General features: G+C 39.9%; 1 protein-coding gene across 4 annotated transcripts in view; it reads right to left on the bottom strand.

Annotated features, from left to right (window-relative positions):
* The window catches only part of ELAVL2 (ELAV like RNA binding protein 2), a gene marked incomplete at its 3' end in the record, with an annotated part of 49,154 nt that extends 28,693 nt beyond the window's left edge, over positions 1 to 20,461 (bottom strand). For 2 of the 4 annotated variants that reach the window (XM_082300906.1, XM_082300909.1), the window contains exons 1-2: positions 20,375 to 20,461; positions 16,434 to 16,671 (exon numbers count right to left, since the gene is read on the bottom strand). In XM_082300906.1, coding sequence (XP_082157032.1) covers positions 16,434 to 16,671; positions 20,375 to 20,446 — 310 coding nt within the window. In that variant the 5' untranslated portion in view covers positions 20,447 to 20,461. Of the gene's footprint in view, positions 1 to 16,433; positions 16,672 to 20,374 lie in introns of those variants that run through there. The other 2 variants (XM_082300907.1, XM_082300908.1) reach the window with 2 other exon arrangements.
* Between the last annotated feature and the right edge of the window lie 760 nt (positions 20,462 to 21,221).

The raw sequence follows: 21,221 nt of genomic DNA, 5'->3' as shown, positions 1-21,221 counted from the left end.
TCAGTTAGGCATCTCTTTGAACCTAGACATGCTATATCCACTATTAGTGACTGACAGATGTTCAGCCTCTATGGCCTACAGTTGCAGAAAGCTCTATGCTACTTAGTTTAATAGGGGAAACTGTTCAATTTTTATTTCACATTTTTAAGCTTCATAAATATGACTTGATTGCTCACGTATGATGATCCAAATTAAACAGTAATTTATTAGATAGTGCCAAGTTGCTTTTTGGCACTACAGTCAATACATGGAATGGATTTTGAGAGGGGAAAGGCAAAAAGTAATTTCAAACAATTTAATTCTAATCAGTCTTTGAAAAGACTGCACAAGAGTCTGATTGGAGATCCAAGTGTACACTGGAAAAGCATAAATGAAGTAATTTACCATTAAAAAACAAGTAATGAACACACTGATTCAGTATTTAGGAAAGGAAAGCAGACCGACTTCATAGGCACTCATCACCTGAAGAACAAAGAAGTTTCAAGTTGAAAAAGAAATAAGTAAGTAGGAAGTCATAGCTATGGTCACAGTGCTCCTGCATTTACTATTGTGCCTTGAAAGATGCCATTTTTTTTTAGCTTTAAAAATACACAGGCTAATTCACAGTACTTATCAGAGAAGAACCACAAATAAACTAGTTGCATGCTACACAAGCTGTTTCGTGTTTCCTATAAACTACAAATAAGTAATTCATTCAGCTATAAAAGCCTGAAGAAAATCCTGTGCTATCCAATATTCAGAACAAATAGATGCTATCCACAGAGAAAGGAGGTCATGTAAAGTAGATGTGATAGAGGTGGCACTTATCCATTTTTAATGTTTTGCTTTTAAAAGTAGCAGCAACATTCCTTAAAGCAGGATGGAGGCCTCTCAGAAAGCTAAAGAATTATATCTGGCCAGGGATGTCAAGGCGAACAAGAAAAGCGTCTACATAGGTACCTTGGTGAAAGAAAAGGTTAGGGAAAATGTGGGCCCTCCCTGCCACAGAAAGATGACCTGGTTTCCAGGGATATAGAAAAGTCTGAGGGGTACTGAACAACTTTTTTTCCCCACAGTCTTCACCAGCAAGTGCTCCAGCCACGCTGCCCAAGTTGTAGAAGGCGAAGACACAGACTGGGACAATGAAGAACCACCTACAGTAAAAAAGCATCAGGTTTGAAATCATCTAAGGAACCTGAAGGTGTGCACAAGTCCACAGGCCCTGGTGAGATACACCCATGGGTTCCTAAGGGAACCAGCAGAGGAAATGGCCAAACCACTATCCATCATACTCGAGAAGCTGTGGCAGTCTGATGGAAGTTCCCACTGACTGGAAAAGTGGAAACATAACCTCCATTTTCAAAAAGCAAAATAAAGATTAAAAAAGTAGGGGAACTATAGGCTTGTCAGTCTCACCTCTGTGTGTGAGATCACGACGCAGATCCTCCTGGAAATTATGGAAAGGCAAATGGAAAGCAGAGAGGTGACGACAGCCACCATGGTTTCACTAAGGGCAAATTGTACCAGACAGATTTGGTGGCCTTCTACAACAGGGTTGAAGTGATAGTGGATGAGGGAAGAGTGACTGATGCCATCTACCTGGAGTTGAGCAAAGCATTTGATACTCTCCCACACTATGTTCTTGTCTGTAAGCTGGAGAAACATGGATTCGATGGTGGCTAAGGAATTTGGCTGGACGTTCACACTCAGAGTTGTATTCAATGGCTCAATGTCCAAGTGGACACCAGGTACAAGTGGCAAGTAGTGTTCCTATGGGGTCAGTACTGGGACTGGCACTGTTACACTCTGTCACCAACATGGACAATGGGATCAAGGACACCCTCAGCAAGTTTGCTGACAACACTGAGCTGCGTGGTATCATCAATACGCTTGAGGGAAGGGATGCCATCCAGAGGGATCTGGACAGCTTGAAAGGTGCATGCATCTGTGAGAACTCATGGAGTTCAACAAGGCCAAGTGCAAGGTCCTGCACCTGGGTCGGGGCAATCCCAAGGACAAACACAGGGTGGGCCAAGAATGGAGTACATACAGGCCTGTGAGAAGGCCTTGGGGGTGCGGGTGGATGAGAGGCTGGACATGACCCAGCCATGAGCATCCACAGTCCAGAGAGCCAAACATGTCATGGGCTGCATCCAAAGCAGTCTGGCCAGTAGGGCGAGGGGTGAGATTCTGCAGCACCTCTCCTCTGAGGACTGCCTAAAAAAACTGGTTTTGTTCTGCCTGGAGAAGAGAAGGCTCCCAGGAGACCGCATAGCACCTTCCAGTACCTAAAAGGAGCCTAAAAGAGAGCTGGAAAGTGACATTTTACAAGGGCACATAGTGATAGGAAAAGGGGGAATGGCTTTAAACTGGAAAAGGGCAGGTTTAGATCAGGTATAAGGAAGAAATTCTTTACTCGAGTGTGGTTAGATACTGGAACAGGTTGCCCAGAGAATCTGTGGATGGCCCATCCCTAGAGAAGTTCAAGGCCAGTCTTGATGGGGCTTTGAATAACCTGTTCTAGGGAAAAGTGTCCCTGTCTGAGGAAGGAGGGTTAGAACTAGATGATCTTTTAAGTTCCCTTACAATACAAATTATTTTATGTTTCTAAGAGTTCAGCTATTGAACTATCATTTTGCATCGAAGTGTTCAATAACTATACATTAAAAGACTTGAAAGGTAGATGAATATGACTTTTAACCTGACAGTAGTTAAATAAGCTGTTTCAAGAGAGGTCAAGTCCCTCACAAATGCACAGTGAACTTAAATGCTGCCTTTTCAGTAGTCCTGCAATATTTTATAGCTCCTGAGAAGAATGGATATTGCTTTCTGCCTAACACCATGATTAGACAGCAGCTGATTAATATTGTGGTTTTATTTCATGACTGACTAAAGCATCTTGGTATTCTACTAGGTCTTCTCTGAATGTTTTCTGGGCAGAAATTTGCACAGGTTTGACCCTAGAAATTTCTGGCCTATATAAAGCCTGGCCCTGATGTCTCCTGCTGTCCAGCTATCTACTAAACTTGTATTTCCGTATTTCCCTCTCTACATAGCTGCTGCTAAAGATAATTTTCCTACATGCATGACTGAGAAGCTTGCCTTCCCTGACAGAATCTAGAGCCAGTACTGTAAAACTACTTCTTCACTTGAGCACACAGCTGGTATCTTCTTTTTCCCCCTCAACCTGCTCCACTAGTATACAACGGTGTTATTACCAGATGACTAGCAGGTGCTGAAAGGACAGCAACATCAATACTAGACAAGTTTCCACTGCTGCATTTCTTCCCGCAGTCAACCACTTTCAACACACACTTTCTACTCACATGAACAAGAGCAGCCTTTTGACAATGCAGCACAACGCTTTTGAAAGCCTGGGACACCCACCACACGAGGGAGTCCTTGGCTGCTGTTTCCCATCAGCGCTATGGAATACCCAGTGCAAGGGCTGAGCAAGCTAACTTTTGGAAGCAATTGTTAATTACATTAGTAGAGTACCCAGATAATTCTGCATCTTATCTGTAATTCTTAAACATTCCTGCAATGTCTGAAGGTCAAACAAAATAGATAATTAACAGTATCAAAGAGCAAATGGAAAGGAGGTAACACAACAAAGTCAAGACGAAGTCTACAACCAGTGGAGCCCTCAAAACCTTTTCAGAATGTACTAATCAAGGAAGACTGAATGAGTTCTATGAAATGTACTGGTTCATTTTAAGGAGCAAGAAGAGCTGTTGTGTCAAAGTTCTCATTAACAGGTAAAAGTAATGTAAGGAAAGCAGCCCCACTAATTGAATCCTATCAATGCTAAATCTTGGAAGAAAAAACCCAAAACTGTCATAAATGACCCTCCTTACAGACATATCAAACAAAAAGAAAAAACAAAACAAAAAACCCCGTAACATTTACACCTGACTAATAATAGATCTTAAAATTAATACACACCACTAAGGTATAAAACTAGTTTCATGGTCTAATACAAAAGCTAAGCACAGACTAATCATACTCTTCCAAATTAGAAGTCCAAACAGCAAATAACACATTCAGGCATTTACAGAGGACAACCAAAAATGATTGACAAGCATACATTTAAGAAATGGGATTTTTCTAAAGTAGACACTGAATTCACCATATCATTTCAGACATATAGGCTATTTCATCTTCTGCAAAAAAGATCTTTTTGCGAAAGACTAAGTTATAGGAATATAACCAGTATCACAGAAGAAATGGTAAAAAAACCTACCTTGAAAAAACCACTCAAATGGGACATACTATCAGCATCAATATTACAGTGAAGAATATTACAGTGAGGTTAATAAAGTCTAGGAACTTTAAGTCATTGTCTACAAGTCTACAGAAACAGAACTCCTAAGAATTCCGGAAGATTGAGGACCTTATTTCTTTTTATAACTTAACTTCATAAGCTGCCTTCAGTGCTAGTTCCTTCAAAATGTCTCATCCAGACCTTGACTGAAAGAGAACAGTCCATTTTTTAGTGAATAGTAATGTATTTTCTACTTCCAGTCATGTAAGTGTTCGTTTTACAAACACTGTTTTCAATAAACTAAACTTTGTTTAAAGCTGTAAACGTCTGTCTCTATGTATCAAGTTAATTGGCAAAGATCCGTTAAGCCACTGTAAGAACCGGTCAGCTTCATATTTTTGTAATCAGGACCAAGTCAAGTTCACAGCAAACTGACATTAGGTTTTACTCTGCCCTTCATCATTTCAGATGATGTACACATTGGTGGAAGAACGCTCTTATAAGAAACATCCATTACAACATAAGAAGACCATACATAAAGCTCTCAATAGACTTCATCTCATGGACTCATACAATTTTTTGCAAGTCTCCAAAAATTTCAGAGTGAAGACATGTTCCATGACCAGTACACAAAAGCAGAAGTGGCGCTACAGAAAACCCACAGGATTATGTTAAGATCAATTTACAAGCTGCAAGCAGTTGTCTGTGTTGTCCTGAAAGCAAGCCAGTATGGCCACAGAAAAGATAACAGTACTTCTAGACTCCAGCCCAACTTCAGAAACATAAGTTTAACAGAGTTTCAGATATAGGAGTAAGAAACATTCAACCCTTCTGTCTGTGTGAATTTGCAATTTAAGACATTGGAATGCTCTACAATATGCTAGTGATCCTGCAGAGTGACAACCCCACAAAGGACTTGTGAGCCAAGTTAAGATATAATTCAGCTGGTACCAGTTCTTTTACAAAAAAGTTGCTGCATGTTTCTAAGTCACTACTGTCATCTGTGATTAATGCCACGGAGACTGCCACAGTATTATCTTGACAGCAAATAAGGCTAGGAGCACACTCTCAGACATACAACTCAAATATTTAAGTGTAGAACTGTATCTGGCTGTGGTTTAATAAGAAGGACTAAATGAATAAGTAGAGAATACTATCAGTGTTACCTCCTTTCCATTTACTCTTAACATAAATTACTCTCCAAGATTCAAACTACTTTTTAGTTTGTGTTAAGGCTTGAATTGCATTTTAAAAGCAGCTTAGCAAAATGAGGGAACCTGCATAAGTCATTGAGCCATGCCCAATTTAACTGCAGTTTGCTTATAGTTCCAGTAGATGGATTCTAGTAACTGAGCACACAACTCACACATCACTGAGCAGGCAAGGCTGGGCAGCTTGCAAGAAAACACCTGTAACTGTGATCACTTCTAGATTTCAATGTTTGATATTTCAATGCCTTTCTCACAAACCATTTCTTAGTTATCCCTCTGAATCTGGAATAATGAAAGTTGAAGAATGAATGAAAAGGATCAAACACTGACCAAAGTATCTGACAGTATATCCTGCCATACATTAAGTAGATTATGTCTAATCTCAGCCAGGTTCAACTCTTTACTAATTTGGTGACATCCTCCTGCCTTACAGCTTATGGTTCTTCACATGTTAGGAACAGCATCATCTGCTGTTCATGAGCTGCTTCATCAATAGAAGCGTGTTGTTGCTGGATACAAAAACGATGGTGCAGCTCTGGTTCTTCCCTGCAGCAAGTGGAGAAAGCCAGTGGTAAGGGGTACCATGAATGCTAAGCATTATATGAACCTGATAAAAGATGTTAAGCAAGCCAGAAGAGACATCAACTGAAAGTTACTAACAGAGATACACCACGTCCAAATAGGAAATCTGAACCCCAGAAAGCATGGTTGAAAGCAGGGACTGCATGGAAAGGTACATGCTGTTGCACAAGCAAAAGAAACAGCAAACGCTTATGGACACTACAGGAGGAGGAACACTGAGAATCCTGCCCTTTACTGCCTTGTGTTCAAACATAACAAGTGACAGCCACAAACTACTTGAAATAATGAAGACTGCACTAGACACCCAGGCTTTCTTACAAACTAGCTTGTCATATTACAAGGAGAAGCTCCTTACCACTCTGAAGTGAAAGAACACCGTAGAATTTGCCAAACCAACTTACTTTTTGAAAGCTAGCTTTACCCATTTATTTTTACCGTTATTAGTAGTAACATGTTCTAGGCACCTCAGTTTTTTCTTTTGCAGTCAATTTGTTCCTTGTCAGGAATACAGCTAGCAGTTTTACATATTCTGCCTTATTCCCACCTAGTCACCAGGAACAAGCAAGTGGATGTAGAGAACTTTTTTCCACTGCTGAGGTGTTTCAAAACCTGCAGTAATGTGCTCACACAAGCAAAAAACCGGAATGACACTGTTGTGCTTTAAACCCAGCTGGCAGCTAAGAACACATAGCCACAACTAAAACCACTCCCCCTCACATCCTGGTTTAAAAGAGGAGGAGAATTAAAATCTTGCCAGTGAAGACCAGCTTAGCAATTAAAACGAAGTGAAATGTAATACTACTAATAAAAGGAACTAAAAAAGGAGAGAAGCCCCAAAAAAACAAGTGATAGACAATAAAACTGCTCACCATCTGCTGGCTCATAGCAAATCCTACCCTCTATCCCAGGTTCAAGTCCTCTGACCTGGCTATGCTCCCACACCTGCTTGCTGGCAGAGCATGAAACACTGGACAGTCCTTGACTCAGGGTAAGCACTGCTCAGCAACAGCCAAACCATCAGTGTGTTATCAACATTATTTTCATACTGATTCCAAAACACAGCACGGTACCTGCTGCTGAGAATAAAGGAACTCTTATTCCCAGCCAAAACCAGGATACACCTGAACATAAATTCATACCCCAAACTTCCCAGGAACACATACTACTTTGTCATGGTTGTTTTGATTTGGTTTTTGTCCAGGTTTTATCTGCTACTTATTCTTAGAGTTTCGAAAGATATCTGGAAACGTACCATGATCCTAAGTTTGAAAAATATTTCCCTGCTCCAGAGAACTTTTTTCATAGGTTAACTTCCAATGTTGCTTTAAATCAGATGGTTTGTCTGGGGTTTTTTTCTGGTCTTTACTGATGCATAAAAAAATATAAAAAAATGATAAATTGTCTTCAAAACGTAATTTCTTTCCCCAGCGTTAAGTCTTAGCTGTCAACTCAAAAAATATGTGCTTCAAAGTATGTCCAAGGGGAACATCCTTTTTTCAGTTTTAACAGCTGTAATTAACAAACAAGAACAACTACTAATCTGCAATACTGAGTAGCTGGGAGAAAGCCATTTCTCTTTGCAGTTGGTAAATGCACATAGGAAAAAATTATGCTGAGAAAAGCTGAAGTTTTCATTATTTGAAACTGAAGTATGTCTCCACAAACAATTAATTCTTACATGAACACAACAAAATTCTTCCGTAAGTAAGCCTGGCTTTTTTAGTTTAGAAGGTGGTGGGGAGGAGTGGGGAAGTGAAATAATCAATGCATCCTACTCTAGATGCAAGACTTCATAACCATTATGCAGCATTATTAGGCTCCAAGTGCATTTCAGAAAGAGCTTTGGCTTAACATGCACAAAGCCACAGCTACCAGGAAAGACTACAAAAAAACCAGCCACTCTTATCTTCAACAGATCCAGAAACTCAGAAGACAGGAAAGAATTCAGATTAAAAATCCCCTTCTGTTTTAGTAAATGGTACTAAATGCTTCAAATAAGCAAAGGAAAAACCAAATTTCAACAGCTGGTCAATAGTGTAGAAATCCTGAAGATAATGTGGCTGTGTCCTTGATAGCTGCGGGAATTAGTAGATTTACAAAAAAAAAAAAATTAAAGGAATCCTAAAATGAAATGCAGGATCTGAGCCCTCTCAGTTATTTTCTCTTTACTGTGGATTAAAGTATAAGGTTACTAAAACCACAGGCTTGCATACTTTTATTCTCTAGAATTCTACAGCTTTCTATCTACTTCCACTCTGACTTGATGTACTCCAAGAAGATAAAATTCCATAAAGAGTAGTATAATAAGCCCTTTTCTGGAGTTGTAGACAGAAAACCACAATGACAGTCTGGCAGATTTTCACAGTAAGAGCTGCCAGATGAAGTACCGTGATAGAAGAAAATAAAATGTATATATATATATATTTTACAGAAAATAAACACATGCAGCTAGAAAGTTCCTTGCACATCTTTTTAAGGTCTTGCTTCTGTAACACAATATACTAGCTGCTTCAATACATAACGGACCAGCCATTAACCTGTTAGAGGCATCTGCAGCTTCAAGTCTTGTTACTCAGCTTGTGGAGGCTGAGATAAAGTATCTACTTTCTGTAGGGACATCCAGGTCCTTATAATCCACACAACATCCTTGGAGTGAAAGCTTCAGGGTGTGCAGGTCAGTTACATCACTACCCAAACTGAGGCAGACACTACTGAAACATACCTTTGTTATAAATATTTTGCTCTAATCTCACAGCACAGTTACCCTGAGGGGCAGTTACACTGTAAGAACTTCAAGTTACAAAAGGTCTCTCTCGCACACTAGCTTCCACTAAAATCCACCCTTATTCAAGCAGCTGGCCTAGGATCACTAAGTTGTAACAGCAACATATACCTACATACATATATGAAAGAGCAAACAGTGGTGAGATACACCAAATTGGCAGCCTGGGACTCCCAATGTAGAAGCAAACACCAAAACCTTAGCTAAAAGCACAGAAGTCCACATCACTACAGGACCAATGCCAGTTTGCAAACCCCAATGCTTCCACAGGCTTCTTTTAAGTTATGGCAGTCACTGACAGAAGTGAATAGTAATCTGCAGAAAAGTGCAAGATAATGTATATTGCAATAATCTCCAACAAAAAGCAGAGTGTTTGCTGAAAAGCAGAGTGATCCAGTGCTGTTTTGATTCACTACATTCAGAAAGGTCCCTAATCTTATTTAGTCATATAAAAAGAGTTAAATGTTTAAAACATCAAGGCCTTGCTTATGCTGTATATTGAGACCAACTCATTAATTCAGGCTAATATATGGATGAATAATCATTTTAAAAATAGCTTGTTTCCACAAAGCTGGAAGTGTGAAGAGTGAATCCCTGGCAGGTTTAGTCAAACAAGTCTTTTCTACCTTTTTTACTTGTAAAAACAAAGCCTATGAACTTCTGAAAAGTCAAAACAGTGTTGTGCCTGCATAACAATGAAATTCACATGGAAGTACAAAGACAATTAAGTGCTATCTAGAGTAATACAAGGGGAAACAATTTCCTTCATCTTCACCTGTTTACATCACTCATTTCCAGGAGACATGCAAAGTTCAATAAATTACGCAGTTTACTCTGAAAAGGCACAGTAAATGCTGCTAAATCCTTTTTAGTAATATTAAATAGCAATCAGAAGTATAAAACACCACAGAATGGTCTGGGTTGGAAGGGATCTTAAAGACCATTTAATTCCAACCCCTTAATGGATTTAAGATGCTTAGTTGTGCTCTGGATCCACACATAAGGCTTCTTTGAAATTTAACTCTTTCAGGATTACCGTTGCAGTCCAAACAGGATGGCTCTTCAAGCACCCAAGCTAGCTAAGTAAGCCAGTACTCTGCTGCTGCACTTTTCTCCAACAGGCACACAAAGTTCAAAATCACTTTATTAACTTTGTGCTACAACTCACCAAGTCCCCAGGCCACACCGGAGACTGCATTTTAAAACATGAACTTGAAAATTAAAAAGATGATTTTAAGATCAACCCTCCATGTCCCCAAAAGATCTGTCCTTCAAGGTCTTGAGCAAGGTGCTCCAGAGAGCAGTCAGTCACCACATAAATATATACAAATTCATATAACTAGAAATTTGCCTCTAATCCCATTTGCTTTCTACTCTTGATTTCACATTTCAGTCAAGTTTTGCACAACGCATTCAGCTGGCAAGGCACAGTTTTCCAGGCAGCACCTTTTGTCCACATCCCTGCCCTAATCAGAAATTGTAAGGCTGATGAACTCACTTGTCTCAGCACACCACTCAGCAGCAGCTGGCAAGTAATCCTGCATATCACAAACTCAGCACACCATAAAAGCACAGGCAGCTTCCTTTAGCTGCCCAATTACTCTACCCTCCCAGCCAAGTGCACAGAACCCTACAAAAACATCTGATACATTAGATATAGGACTGCAAACATCAAACACATTGAGAGTAAAGACTGAGAAGGAAAAAGAGCTGGGGAGTTTCACAAAAGTAGGAAACTGCTCCTGAAACATGACGAAGTTGTTGTACTCTGTTCATTCATGTGGTCCTCTCTGTATCAGGCACTTGTACTATATGAGCAAATACCTGGAATTCCAGCTACTCATTGCCCTACTATGGTCAAATTTTTCTTTTTTTTCTTTTTTTTTCTTTTTTTTTTTTTGTCATGGGAATACTTTAAACTTTCTACACTGTAAATAAAGTAACTTTGAACACTAAGCCACTCCACCAATGTGCCACACTGTCTTCCTCTGGGACATAAAAAGGAAAATGACCCACCTACCTGGCCCCCTACCTTATCTTCAAGGAAGCAAGAAGCCCCAGATTAAGAGCCTCAGATTAAGGCATGATCATATTTTTTTCCCCATCTTCCTGTAAGGTTTAGATGCCCTAAAATTAAAAATTCCATTAAGGGAAGTGAAAGATTTATTAGAGTTGAAGAGAAAGCTAACACTGCTCAGAGCAACAGTGACAAGAGACTTGAAAGAAACTGGCAGTCCAGCCTCAACTGAGATCACTTTCAAAGTCAGGAGTTTTAGATGTGCAGTAGCACTGACAAGGCATAAGGTTTCCAACGGCTCTGCCCTTGCCAGACACTAACATTCACAATGTTATGATAGAAAGAGAGAACGCTACAGAGGTTAACAAGTGTCACATGTTCTAGATTCAAGCAGCCAGTCAGATAACACACTTTGTATTGCTTCCACTGAGGACATAAATAGGTTTCCCTTGATTACCAGAAGATTGCTGAACAAGTCACAGCAAGCATAAAAGTCATCTCTAAGAAATCAGTGTTTCAGCTGTGCTGTGTTGAAACAGGGCACTTACCCCTCAGAAGAGAAAATCCTTCTCCAAGTCACAGCCTCAGCTGCTTTGGCAGACTATAAATCAGCATTGTGACAAGTGTTTCCTCTGACTCTGCACCAGAGGAGACTGAGTGCTCCATAACCAAGGATCTGATAGAGCAGACTCCCTCCTAACACTGCAGCACTGACTATAAGCATATACACGGCCCACACTGAATTGTGACCAGTGTTACCACTGTGAACAACACACACACACCATCTGACGACACCGTGTACAACTCTAGATATTTTTTTTTCTATTTCTCTGACCAACTCAGAATCCTTTGCATTTATTACCATGGTACTTCAATGTAAACAGAGAACATGCATGAGAACTAAAATTCTCTGTACAAGCTTTAGTTGCAAACATACTGACAAAGCTGCTTCAACAATTTTATGGAAGTGTTCAACTTTCAGGCAGTTTTTCTACAATGACAGTTCTAGACATCTGAATTGTGTGCTGCATTTTACAACTTCACTTTGTGAAACACAGGAATGAGAGAGTACTTCAAAGTACCTGCGAAACTATTATCTTCAAGAGGACAAGATGAAATTTACAAATCAAACAAGATATCCTGTTAGCTTTAGTCTTACAGAAATAGGTGTAAGAGATAGAAATGTGACCCTTCCTCTACATGAGTGTCCATCACAATGTACTGTAGACTACACTACAGCACTCTGGATTGTACTCTACACTGAAAAAGTCTATGAAATTTTTAAGGGGTCACATAAGACTTGAATTTTACCCCGTGAGCCTGTAATGTTCACCATAAAGAAATGCCACCACAATGTGATGGACAGTTACCGCCCACAAGCCAAACAGGAACACAGATTTTTTTGAAAAAGGTGTGTAAGAGGATCAGGCTTTCAACCAACATGTAAGCTCCACAGTAAGGCAGCTGGATCCAGTCTGAAAAACATGCCATGTAACAGTGATCAGCAGGAATGCCCTAAAGTAGACTTTATCTTCAAGCAGAGATGGTAGAAGGCAGCAGGAAATAATGAAGTTTTCAGGTGCAGAGCAGCTGTCTCCTTGTACTAAAGGTAACAGTATTACCACAGCTTCACAGCTCATACACAAGTCTATGAATGTGAAATACAGTCCCAGGCTAGGTCCCTAAGCACATCCTGTCTCACTTTCTAGACAGACATCCTAAACTGCAAATGAAATCCACATACAAGCATTATTAGTAGTTCAAACACAGTTAAGGAGACAAGAAAACCAGACCGACTCACAAGCAGGTTCTCTTTTAAAGCAAATAAGTTGTGAATTTTATGAGCATATACCGAAGCTCTGAAGACAAGTTTAAGACATCCCAGTTAGCTGCTTTCTGAAATTAAGGATTCTATATTCCACGAGTTTCAGTTTAGCTAACAATGCCACAAGCACTTCTGAAAACAGGGAGATTATTCCATGATGTGAAAATTAGGCATTAATCTTCCACACGTACAGCTGAATTTGTACTAAAAACAGTGGGAGGTAAAAGAATGTACTTTGTTGGGTTTTTTTTAAGGAGACTACAGTCACATTTTTACCTATATTCAAGTTTCAGAAAAGTAGGTCCAGAAAATGTTTACCATACTATGGTATCTCTCATATTTTAAGTGGTAGCTACTACTGTCTTCTATTTTTTCAAAAGCTGCTAAATCCATCTATCTTGTGCAAGGAGAAAGCATGTGCTTTCAAGCGCCTGACCAGGGGCAGTTCCAATAATTAAGTTTCATCCCATTTTACCCCCTTCCCTAACATTTAAGAGTATTTTTAGGTTATTTTTAAAAATTATACATGCCTAACATTAGATTACATAAAACGTTATCATTATATGATAAATGTTATCTCTGCTGCCTTAAACATGTAGCAGCACTTAAGGTAAATTAAACAGCTATCTAGAGTGGCTGACTGGAATTCAGTTACGTTGCTTTGCTGAGACCAGGGTCTCCTACCCATTGTACAACCACAATTAACTTAAGCAGCAGTTTTGTAATTTGTATTGACATACATCTGCATTAGTGAAAAGCATGTAAGAGTTAACACAGACTCTAAAATATCTAGGCACAATGACTCATTCCTGACAGATTCTCTGGTTAGTAAGTGAAGATAAAAGTGACGTTCATGACCCACTTATCAGATGCTGTTGTCAGTGGGATTCTCACATGAAGAGAGACTTTTCTTCAGCACCCTTTAAAATCTTCAATACCATCAACATTTAATTTAATTACCTTCAGTAAAACAACAAAACAGCAATCAGCTATCTTAATTCTTACTGATAACACTTGCAATGGTTTTCCACTAATAGAGAAAGCAGAATTCACTTCAGCTACTAATGTTGCCCCAACAGAAAGTTGTGCTCATTAAGTACATGCTTGGAGATGACCATCAGGAACCTTCACAGATCAGCTTTCTCTCTTACCTTATTCACAAGTAAACCCCTAGCTAAAAATCAATAAAATAATCAGGATTTGGACTTCAAACTGTTCACAAAAAAACAGTACGTGAGCTCCAGGGTGCCTCCTTCCCCTTCAACAGGTTCTCCAGAGCAGGAAGGCCTTCAAGTTCAACTCCTCTCAATCCTAGAGTATGCAGACAGCTTCAAGGAAATGGGGCAGTTCACTTGTTAAGTGGGAGGTGTCCCTGCCCATGGCAAGGACATTGGAATCAGATGCATGTTAAGGTTCCATCCAACTCAAACCGTTCTGTGATTCTATGATAACGCATGTGCACTTCATTGTTGCAGATGTGATCACAGAGTGAGTACTAAGTAAGAGGTTGGGAGATAACTTGGTTCAAATCCACTGGATGCTCATGAATATTTGGGTCAAGGTAACAGTGGCTGGCCTCAAGATAACACATGGCACTGGCAATCCAGTAATCACGGCTTAACTCTGACTCTCAGGACAGGACTGTGGTTTCTACTGGGCACAGCTGCAGAGATCACACCTCACACATGATCCCAGTGGATGCTCTTTGGGGTACACAAGTTGATCTCTGACCCAGAGATCTGTGGGCTATGGTTACTTCCTCCCTATTGTTGGCCTTACCCACCAGTGATAGTGGCCATGAAGAGAAACACACTCATTGAAATCGAGCTTGCAGGATGGTACCACTCTAAGCCAAGGACAAGACTGGACTGGCTCTCATGTGCTGCCACCAAACTCCACTCTGTTTGCAAACTAGCAGGCACAGAGCGGTGGAGACACAAGCCATTACAGACCTCGGTGATTGTGTAAGTACAGGAGTGTATTTCAACCTCTGTGCTACCCTAAATTTATCATTTGAATGTACTCAACAAGTAACTAGCGCTCATGACAATTCATTTAAGAAGGACAAAAAGAATTACATTTTAACAGAGGAATTAAACCTATAAAACTCTGACATTCGTGCCAAATCTCTTCCTTCATAGAGCCTGGTAACAATCCCTGTTCTGGATTTAGAAGAAAAATTTTCTTTTCAAACTCTCTGAAGAAAACCTGAAAATGAGTAAGAACAGGACTGGAACTAAAGAGCTTTCTCCTCAGCATCTGTTATCTTACTCCAGGCTACTTATATCAGAAATATGCTCCCAATGCAGTTACAAGGTCAGACACCATATTTCTCAATCTCCCTTAAAATATTAAAACCTTTTGGAATAAGTCTGATGCAGCGTTTTTGCTAACAGCTGAAAGTATGCCTCAAAGCTGAGGAGCTGCTCTCTGGTAAGCAGAAAAAACTATCTCCATTAGTTTCAACTCTGGAGTTCTCAGCTACTGAGAATGTAATTTAAATTCAGGATCCTTCTAAGACATCAATTCATGCTATATAGAAAACAGCGCACCTTGAAACAAGAGGTCTACAATTAAGACTAGCTCTATTTCCAGGTAAGGAGTCTTTTGAAACTATGTAGCAGCAATGGTGGCTTCTGGCAAACAGAACATCAGACCCATCGTGTCAGGATGTGGACACTTTGGACATTGATCATTAAGACCTTGAGGGTCACTTCTGTGGGCCTGCAGTAGCTTCTGAAGTAATTCCTAAGCAATTTTGACAAGGAATGCTAAATATGTGGGATATGCCAGACAGAGACGAACTGTCTTTGAATAGCCATCCCATTAACTGATGAAGTACCAGTTACATCTTTCCAGTGCCAGAACAAGAGATCAGGAAACACCTAAGGAAGGGACATTTTGTTTCAAAGCATTGAATTCATCACCTACAGAGAAAACAGGCTTGTTTTCTCCATCAACAAGATTTCACCTGAAGACAGCAAGTTGTGGCATCAGCCCAGTCTGGTTTCTTTGGCATCCCCAAGAACATTCAGCATTCTTCACGCTGAAGAGCAAAGATTACTGTGAGGTTTGGTCAGGCCAGAACAACTAAAACCAGTGATTTCAGTATCCCAGACTAACATGCTAAAGCAGGGTACTTCACAGATTTCCCCATCCCACTACCTAACGTCCCAAGAGTAAGTAATCTGCTGGTTATTCAGAGGCATAGGGGAACCCAACAACATTATGCCAACAGAAGTCAGCCAGAGACTGTTCAATAAGAAGGAAGCCAAAGAGCACAAATTGATTCAAGTGGGCATCCTAAAGAAACTGTTCAAGTGCTGCAATGCAAAAGCAGCTTTACCTATGAAGTAAGGTAATCTGCCCTTTTTCCAAGGTACAAGCTTCATTACCTGCATCCCTGAAAAGAAGGAGCTTTGCATCAACAAGAGCTGAAGTCAACTTAAACGAGGTTGAATTAAAGTTCAAGGAAACCTTATATCTGCTTTTCCACATGTGAAATCTTCTTTCCTAGTACTGCAAAGCACAGGTTTAAATGTCCTGTTAGCATTTATAGCACTCAAATTAATCTAAATGAAATGCCAATACAGATGCTTAATTTTGGGGTATAGAATCCAAAAAATTATTAATCTAAGTTCCTTCTGAGTAGCAGCATCAGCATTGGTTCCCTCTGCCTTTATTCCATTACTTAAGAGAATTGCAGAACACCATCTGAGAGTTCACTGCTTGGAAAAATGAAAAGATACAGAAAACTCCAAAACAAACATTACCTGTTATTTTGTCCCTGACCAGCTTGCAGGATTCTATCTCCCCAATGCTGCCAAACAGACTCTTCAGTTCCTCTTGTGTCATGTTCTGTGGAAGGTAGTTGACTATTAAATTGGTCTTGCTGTCTTCTGTGTTCCCAGAATCAACTGGTGATGAGCAGTTGTTTATGGTGGCTGAACCATGGGCTGTGTTATTACAAGTTGGTCCATTAGACAGTTGTGTTTCCATGGCAGCAATTACCTGATGAAAAATACAGAAAACAAGAACCATCAAAATTTGTATTTCAGCATCTAGGAGAATCCAATCAAGAACCTAAAAGACCTGTCACTAGGCAGAAATGGTACTGCCAAGGCCATATACTGCCTTTACATGCATGAAAAAAAACCCAAACACCAATACAGAAGGATGTTAAACTGTTAGTCAAGACAATACTTTAAAAGCTTGCAGTCAAATAAACTGTATCTTTTACAAGCTCACAAAATAAAATTAGCACTCAAAGCTTAGTTTCCATCCTCTGCCATTCCCTTCATTTAGGGGAATCACAGCCTTTCTCCTATAGAAGTTACCAAACAAAACTGGACTGTCGCAAGAGTAATCATTTCTATAAACTTACAACTGGTTCCTGAAATAACATGAAACGCAGCTTTTAAGGTAATAGCATTTGATTATTTTCAAAAAGAGGTGGGCATTAACTGTATCCAAAGAGTATATCTCATGAGAAATAGCAGAAGTCAAGATTAGTACTTTAAAGAGATACTTGAGAATATATGAATGTACTGCGATGGAAAATACACTCTTCCTTGACAACATCCATGCCAAACTTCTGTCGCCACAGGAATCAGGTTTCTAAATGCTTTCAATTGACAAAACTGACAATTCCTTTTTCATATTTCTTTCCTTCCCTGAACTCTGAGAACAATTAAATTTGAATCTTGAACTTGATTTACTTTTAGATCACTCCAGAACTACTCTGTGTCTGGAAGATCACAGAAGAGATCCTCCTAGAACCTGTGCTAAGGCAGATGGAGAACAGGGAAGCTATTTGAGACAGCCAGCATGGCTGCACCAAGGGCAAGTTCTGCTTGACCAACCAAGTGGCCTTTCTGTGATGAAGTGACTCCATCAGTGGACAAGGGAAGGGCTACAGATGTCATTTATCTGGCCTTCTGTAAAGCCTTTGACACTTTCCTCTACATCTTAATCTCTAAAATGGGTAGTATTTATGGGTAGATTAATAGATGGATAAGAAAGTGATTGGACAGTAGCATCTAGAGGTGGTGGTCAATAGCTCAGAGCCTCAATGGACATCAGTGACAAGTGGAGTCCCTCAGGGGTCCATACTGGAACCAGTACTATTCAGTGTCTTCACTGATAACACAGACAAATGCATTGAGTGTACCCTCCACAAGTCTGCAGATGACCCCAAGCTGCGTGGTGCTGTTGACACTCCTGAAGCTCAGGATGCCATTCAGAGGGACCTGGACAAGCTCAAAAAGTGGACCCATGGGAATCTCATGAGGTTTAACAAGACCAAGAACAAGGTACTGCACCTAGGTCAGGACATTCCCAGTATCAGCACAGGCTGGGGATGAACAGATGGAGAGCAGCCCTGTGAGAAGGATTTGGGAGTGCTGGTGGGTGAGAGGCTGGACATGACCCAGCCATGAGCACTCACCCACAGCCCAGAAAGCCAAATGTGTCCTGGGCTGCATCCAAAGCAGCGTGGGCAGCAGGGGAGGGAGGGGATTCTGCCCTTCTGCTCTGCTCTGGTGAGACCCCACCTGGAACACTGCACCCAGCTGTGGGGTCCCAGCACAGGAAGGACATGGACCTGCTGGAGTGAGTCCAGAGGAGGGCATGGATCAGAGGCATGGAGCATGTCTCCTGCAGCAAAATGCTGAGAGAATCAGGTTTATTCAGCCTGGAAAAGAGAAGACTTTGGGGTGGCCTAATTGCGGCCTTTTAGTACCTGAAGGGAGCTAACAAGAAAGATGGAAAGAGACATTTTTGAAGAGCATGTAGTGACAGGACAAAGGGGAATGTCTTAAAACTGGAAGAGAGTAGGTTTAGACTACATATTAGGAAGAAATTCTTTACCGTGAGGGTGGGAAGGCACTTACCCAGAGAGGCTGTGGATGCCCCATCCCTTGAAATATTCAAGGTCAGGTTGGATGGAGCTTTGAGCAACCTGATCTAGTGGGGGGGTGTCCCTGTTCATGGCAAGTGCATTAGAGTTAGAGAGTCTCTAATGTACTTTCAGCTCAAACCATTCTGATTCTACTGTGTCTCACCCCAAAGTAAATGCCTGTATGATTGCAAGATGCAACAGAAATAATTTGGAGGACTTGTAAACAAGTACTTGTCCACAAGCTGCCACATATACAAAAGGCTCTCTGCCATCACAGTCAGTGACTGAATGGCAGCAGCTGGTAAATACAAAGGATTTTTAATGGCATGCTAATATCTAAGATTTGGGCAAACCCTGTTTGAGACCAACTATCCAGGATAACGTGCAAGAGAAAACTATGTAAGTTAATTCTCCAGAAATACATATTTCAACACAAGAAGTTCACTATAGAAATCCATCAATCACTGAAATTCAACCTCATAATTAAACTGCTAAGAGGAGTTCTCAAGAAAAAGCCTCTTGTAAAATCAGAGCAGCATCAGGACCTCTGAAGGGTCTGTCCTAACAGTCCTGTTTAAAGCACCATATGGAATCAGCGCATATCCAAACAGCTGACAAAGTCAACTGTGTTCAGGGACTGCATAACTGAACTTCCTAGTAACACGAGAGGGGCTAAGTTGAGTTTCTTATTAGAAGTACAACTTAGACATTTCTGGGAACACATTTCTGTGTTCTGCATACAGAAGTATTTTTCAAAAGGTTACTTCAGCACAATGCAAAAAAGGGATACATCTATTAAGAACACTCATTAGAAAAGCGTGATCTAGTTTTTCTGAAGAGCTACAACTGGAACAACATTTTCTTCCCTTGTGACAAACTCCAAGGGGTAACCTGCTCCTGGCACTGATGGAACAAGTCCACTGCAAAGATGATAAAGTAGATTATCCCAATTAAGATAAATTACTTTTCAAAACTTTAGCATATCTGTTAAAGGTAGTAGTCACCAATGCTGTGCTCTGAGGCTCTGCAGGATTGCCTTTTTCCCCTTTTTGTCTTTTATTCTCAAATTTGAAGTGTTCATTGATCAAAATTAGCAGGATTTAGCAGGGACAACAAACAATTCTCTCTTAATTGCACATTTATTTTCATGTTCAGGTGGCAAGAATGAGATCCTAAGCCAACATTCAAGTGAACAGCTGCAGTAGCCTGTGTCTGCTGAAAATTTCAGCATCTCTCAGCTATACAACCATCTGCTCTGAATAAAGTGATACTAATATGTTTTACAAATAATGCATACCCCACTAATAGGCTAAAGAGAACTGTTCATAAAAGACAAAGCACTAAATATTTTTCACTCAGAAAAATAGTTCGAGATAAATTTACAGTTTTTAAAAAATTCTTAGAATAGACTGGCAAATATACTTTTAAAATAGTAATCATAAAAACACAAGTATACAGGTTTTAAAAGTTACTGCAAGTTAGTATTCAGACCATACCAAAACCATTTTAGTACAATACTACTCTTCAATTATCCACCATGTATTTTCAATTAGTACTAAAATCTAATTGACATTAGAAGAAAGGCAAGCCTCTGCAGTGTAATTTCTACAGGAGATCACCGTATTACAGAAAAAGTTGTCTTGGTATGCCCGTGTGCTCTAGGCTCTCACAGAATAGGAACACCACCTACAGCCTATAATGAAACATATAAGCGAGTTAGCATTCCAAATGGAAGGTTATAAGACTTTGGTATGGCCTCAGCACTATTAACATGTAAAAGAGTAGCCTACAGAATTTAAGAAAAGTCCCACAGACCCCAGTCCAAGGCTCTGCTGCCCACGAACCACTTCTAAGCAGAGAAGCCACATCACACAGTCTGACTGCCATGTTAGTTTGGAGTTGCCGTCTGCAATATGGACACAAAAAGTACCGTATGTTAGATTAGCAAGATAATGCAACAAATCAATTTGTACAAATTTACAGTAATTGCATTTATATTCCCAGCACGTCCATGCAGTGTGGCTTAATTGAATTTGAGGCAATTCCAATCTAATCTTTACAAATTCAGATGTAAAATTATTCCTCTTACGTGAAATAAGATGCTTATTTTTAAGAAGATTTAAAAGATAATGCAGTCTAGTTACCCCTGCATCTACCCTGGAAACTACCTCCAGAACCACATCATGCCTAAAAGAAACTATACCACAAAACAAATTTTTAAATCTTCAAGACTGAAGAGGAAAGAAAGGAAATACAGTGAGTTGGTTTTCCATCAGCATATAAGATGATCATGCACTACTGAAAGATAGCTCCCCTTACATGTCTTTCCCAGCCCACAGGAAAAAAAAAATACACAAAGATGACAAATGACTTTGTTAGAATCCAGTCCGTTCTTAAAAATCCTATGTTTTAAAAATTAAGTAAATTAAAATCTTGCGCAGATGGTATTCACTAAGTTTCCTTGCAATACATGTTTAAAAGTACCACGTATCACCAGTGGCAGTAGAGTCAAGGATTTATCAAGTGGAATAACTGGAACAAAACATGCAAGTGTTTTTCATAAGAGTATTTTGGTAACCAAGAAGATTGCTCTTTAACTAAAACATCACTGAAAATCCAGTTGGATTTACATTGAACAGTGCTAGAAGGATACCACAAAAGC

The sequence above is a fragment of the Coloeus monedula genome, assembly GCF_965178545.1.
Source record: "Coloeus monedula genome assembly, chromosome: Z".
NCBI lineage: Eukaryota > Metazoa > Chordata > Aves > Passeriformes > Corvidae > Coloeus > Coloeus monedula.
Note: the sequence above shows the minus strand (reverse complement) of the source record. Positions and strands in the feature narration are given on the sequence as shown.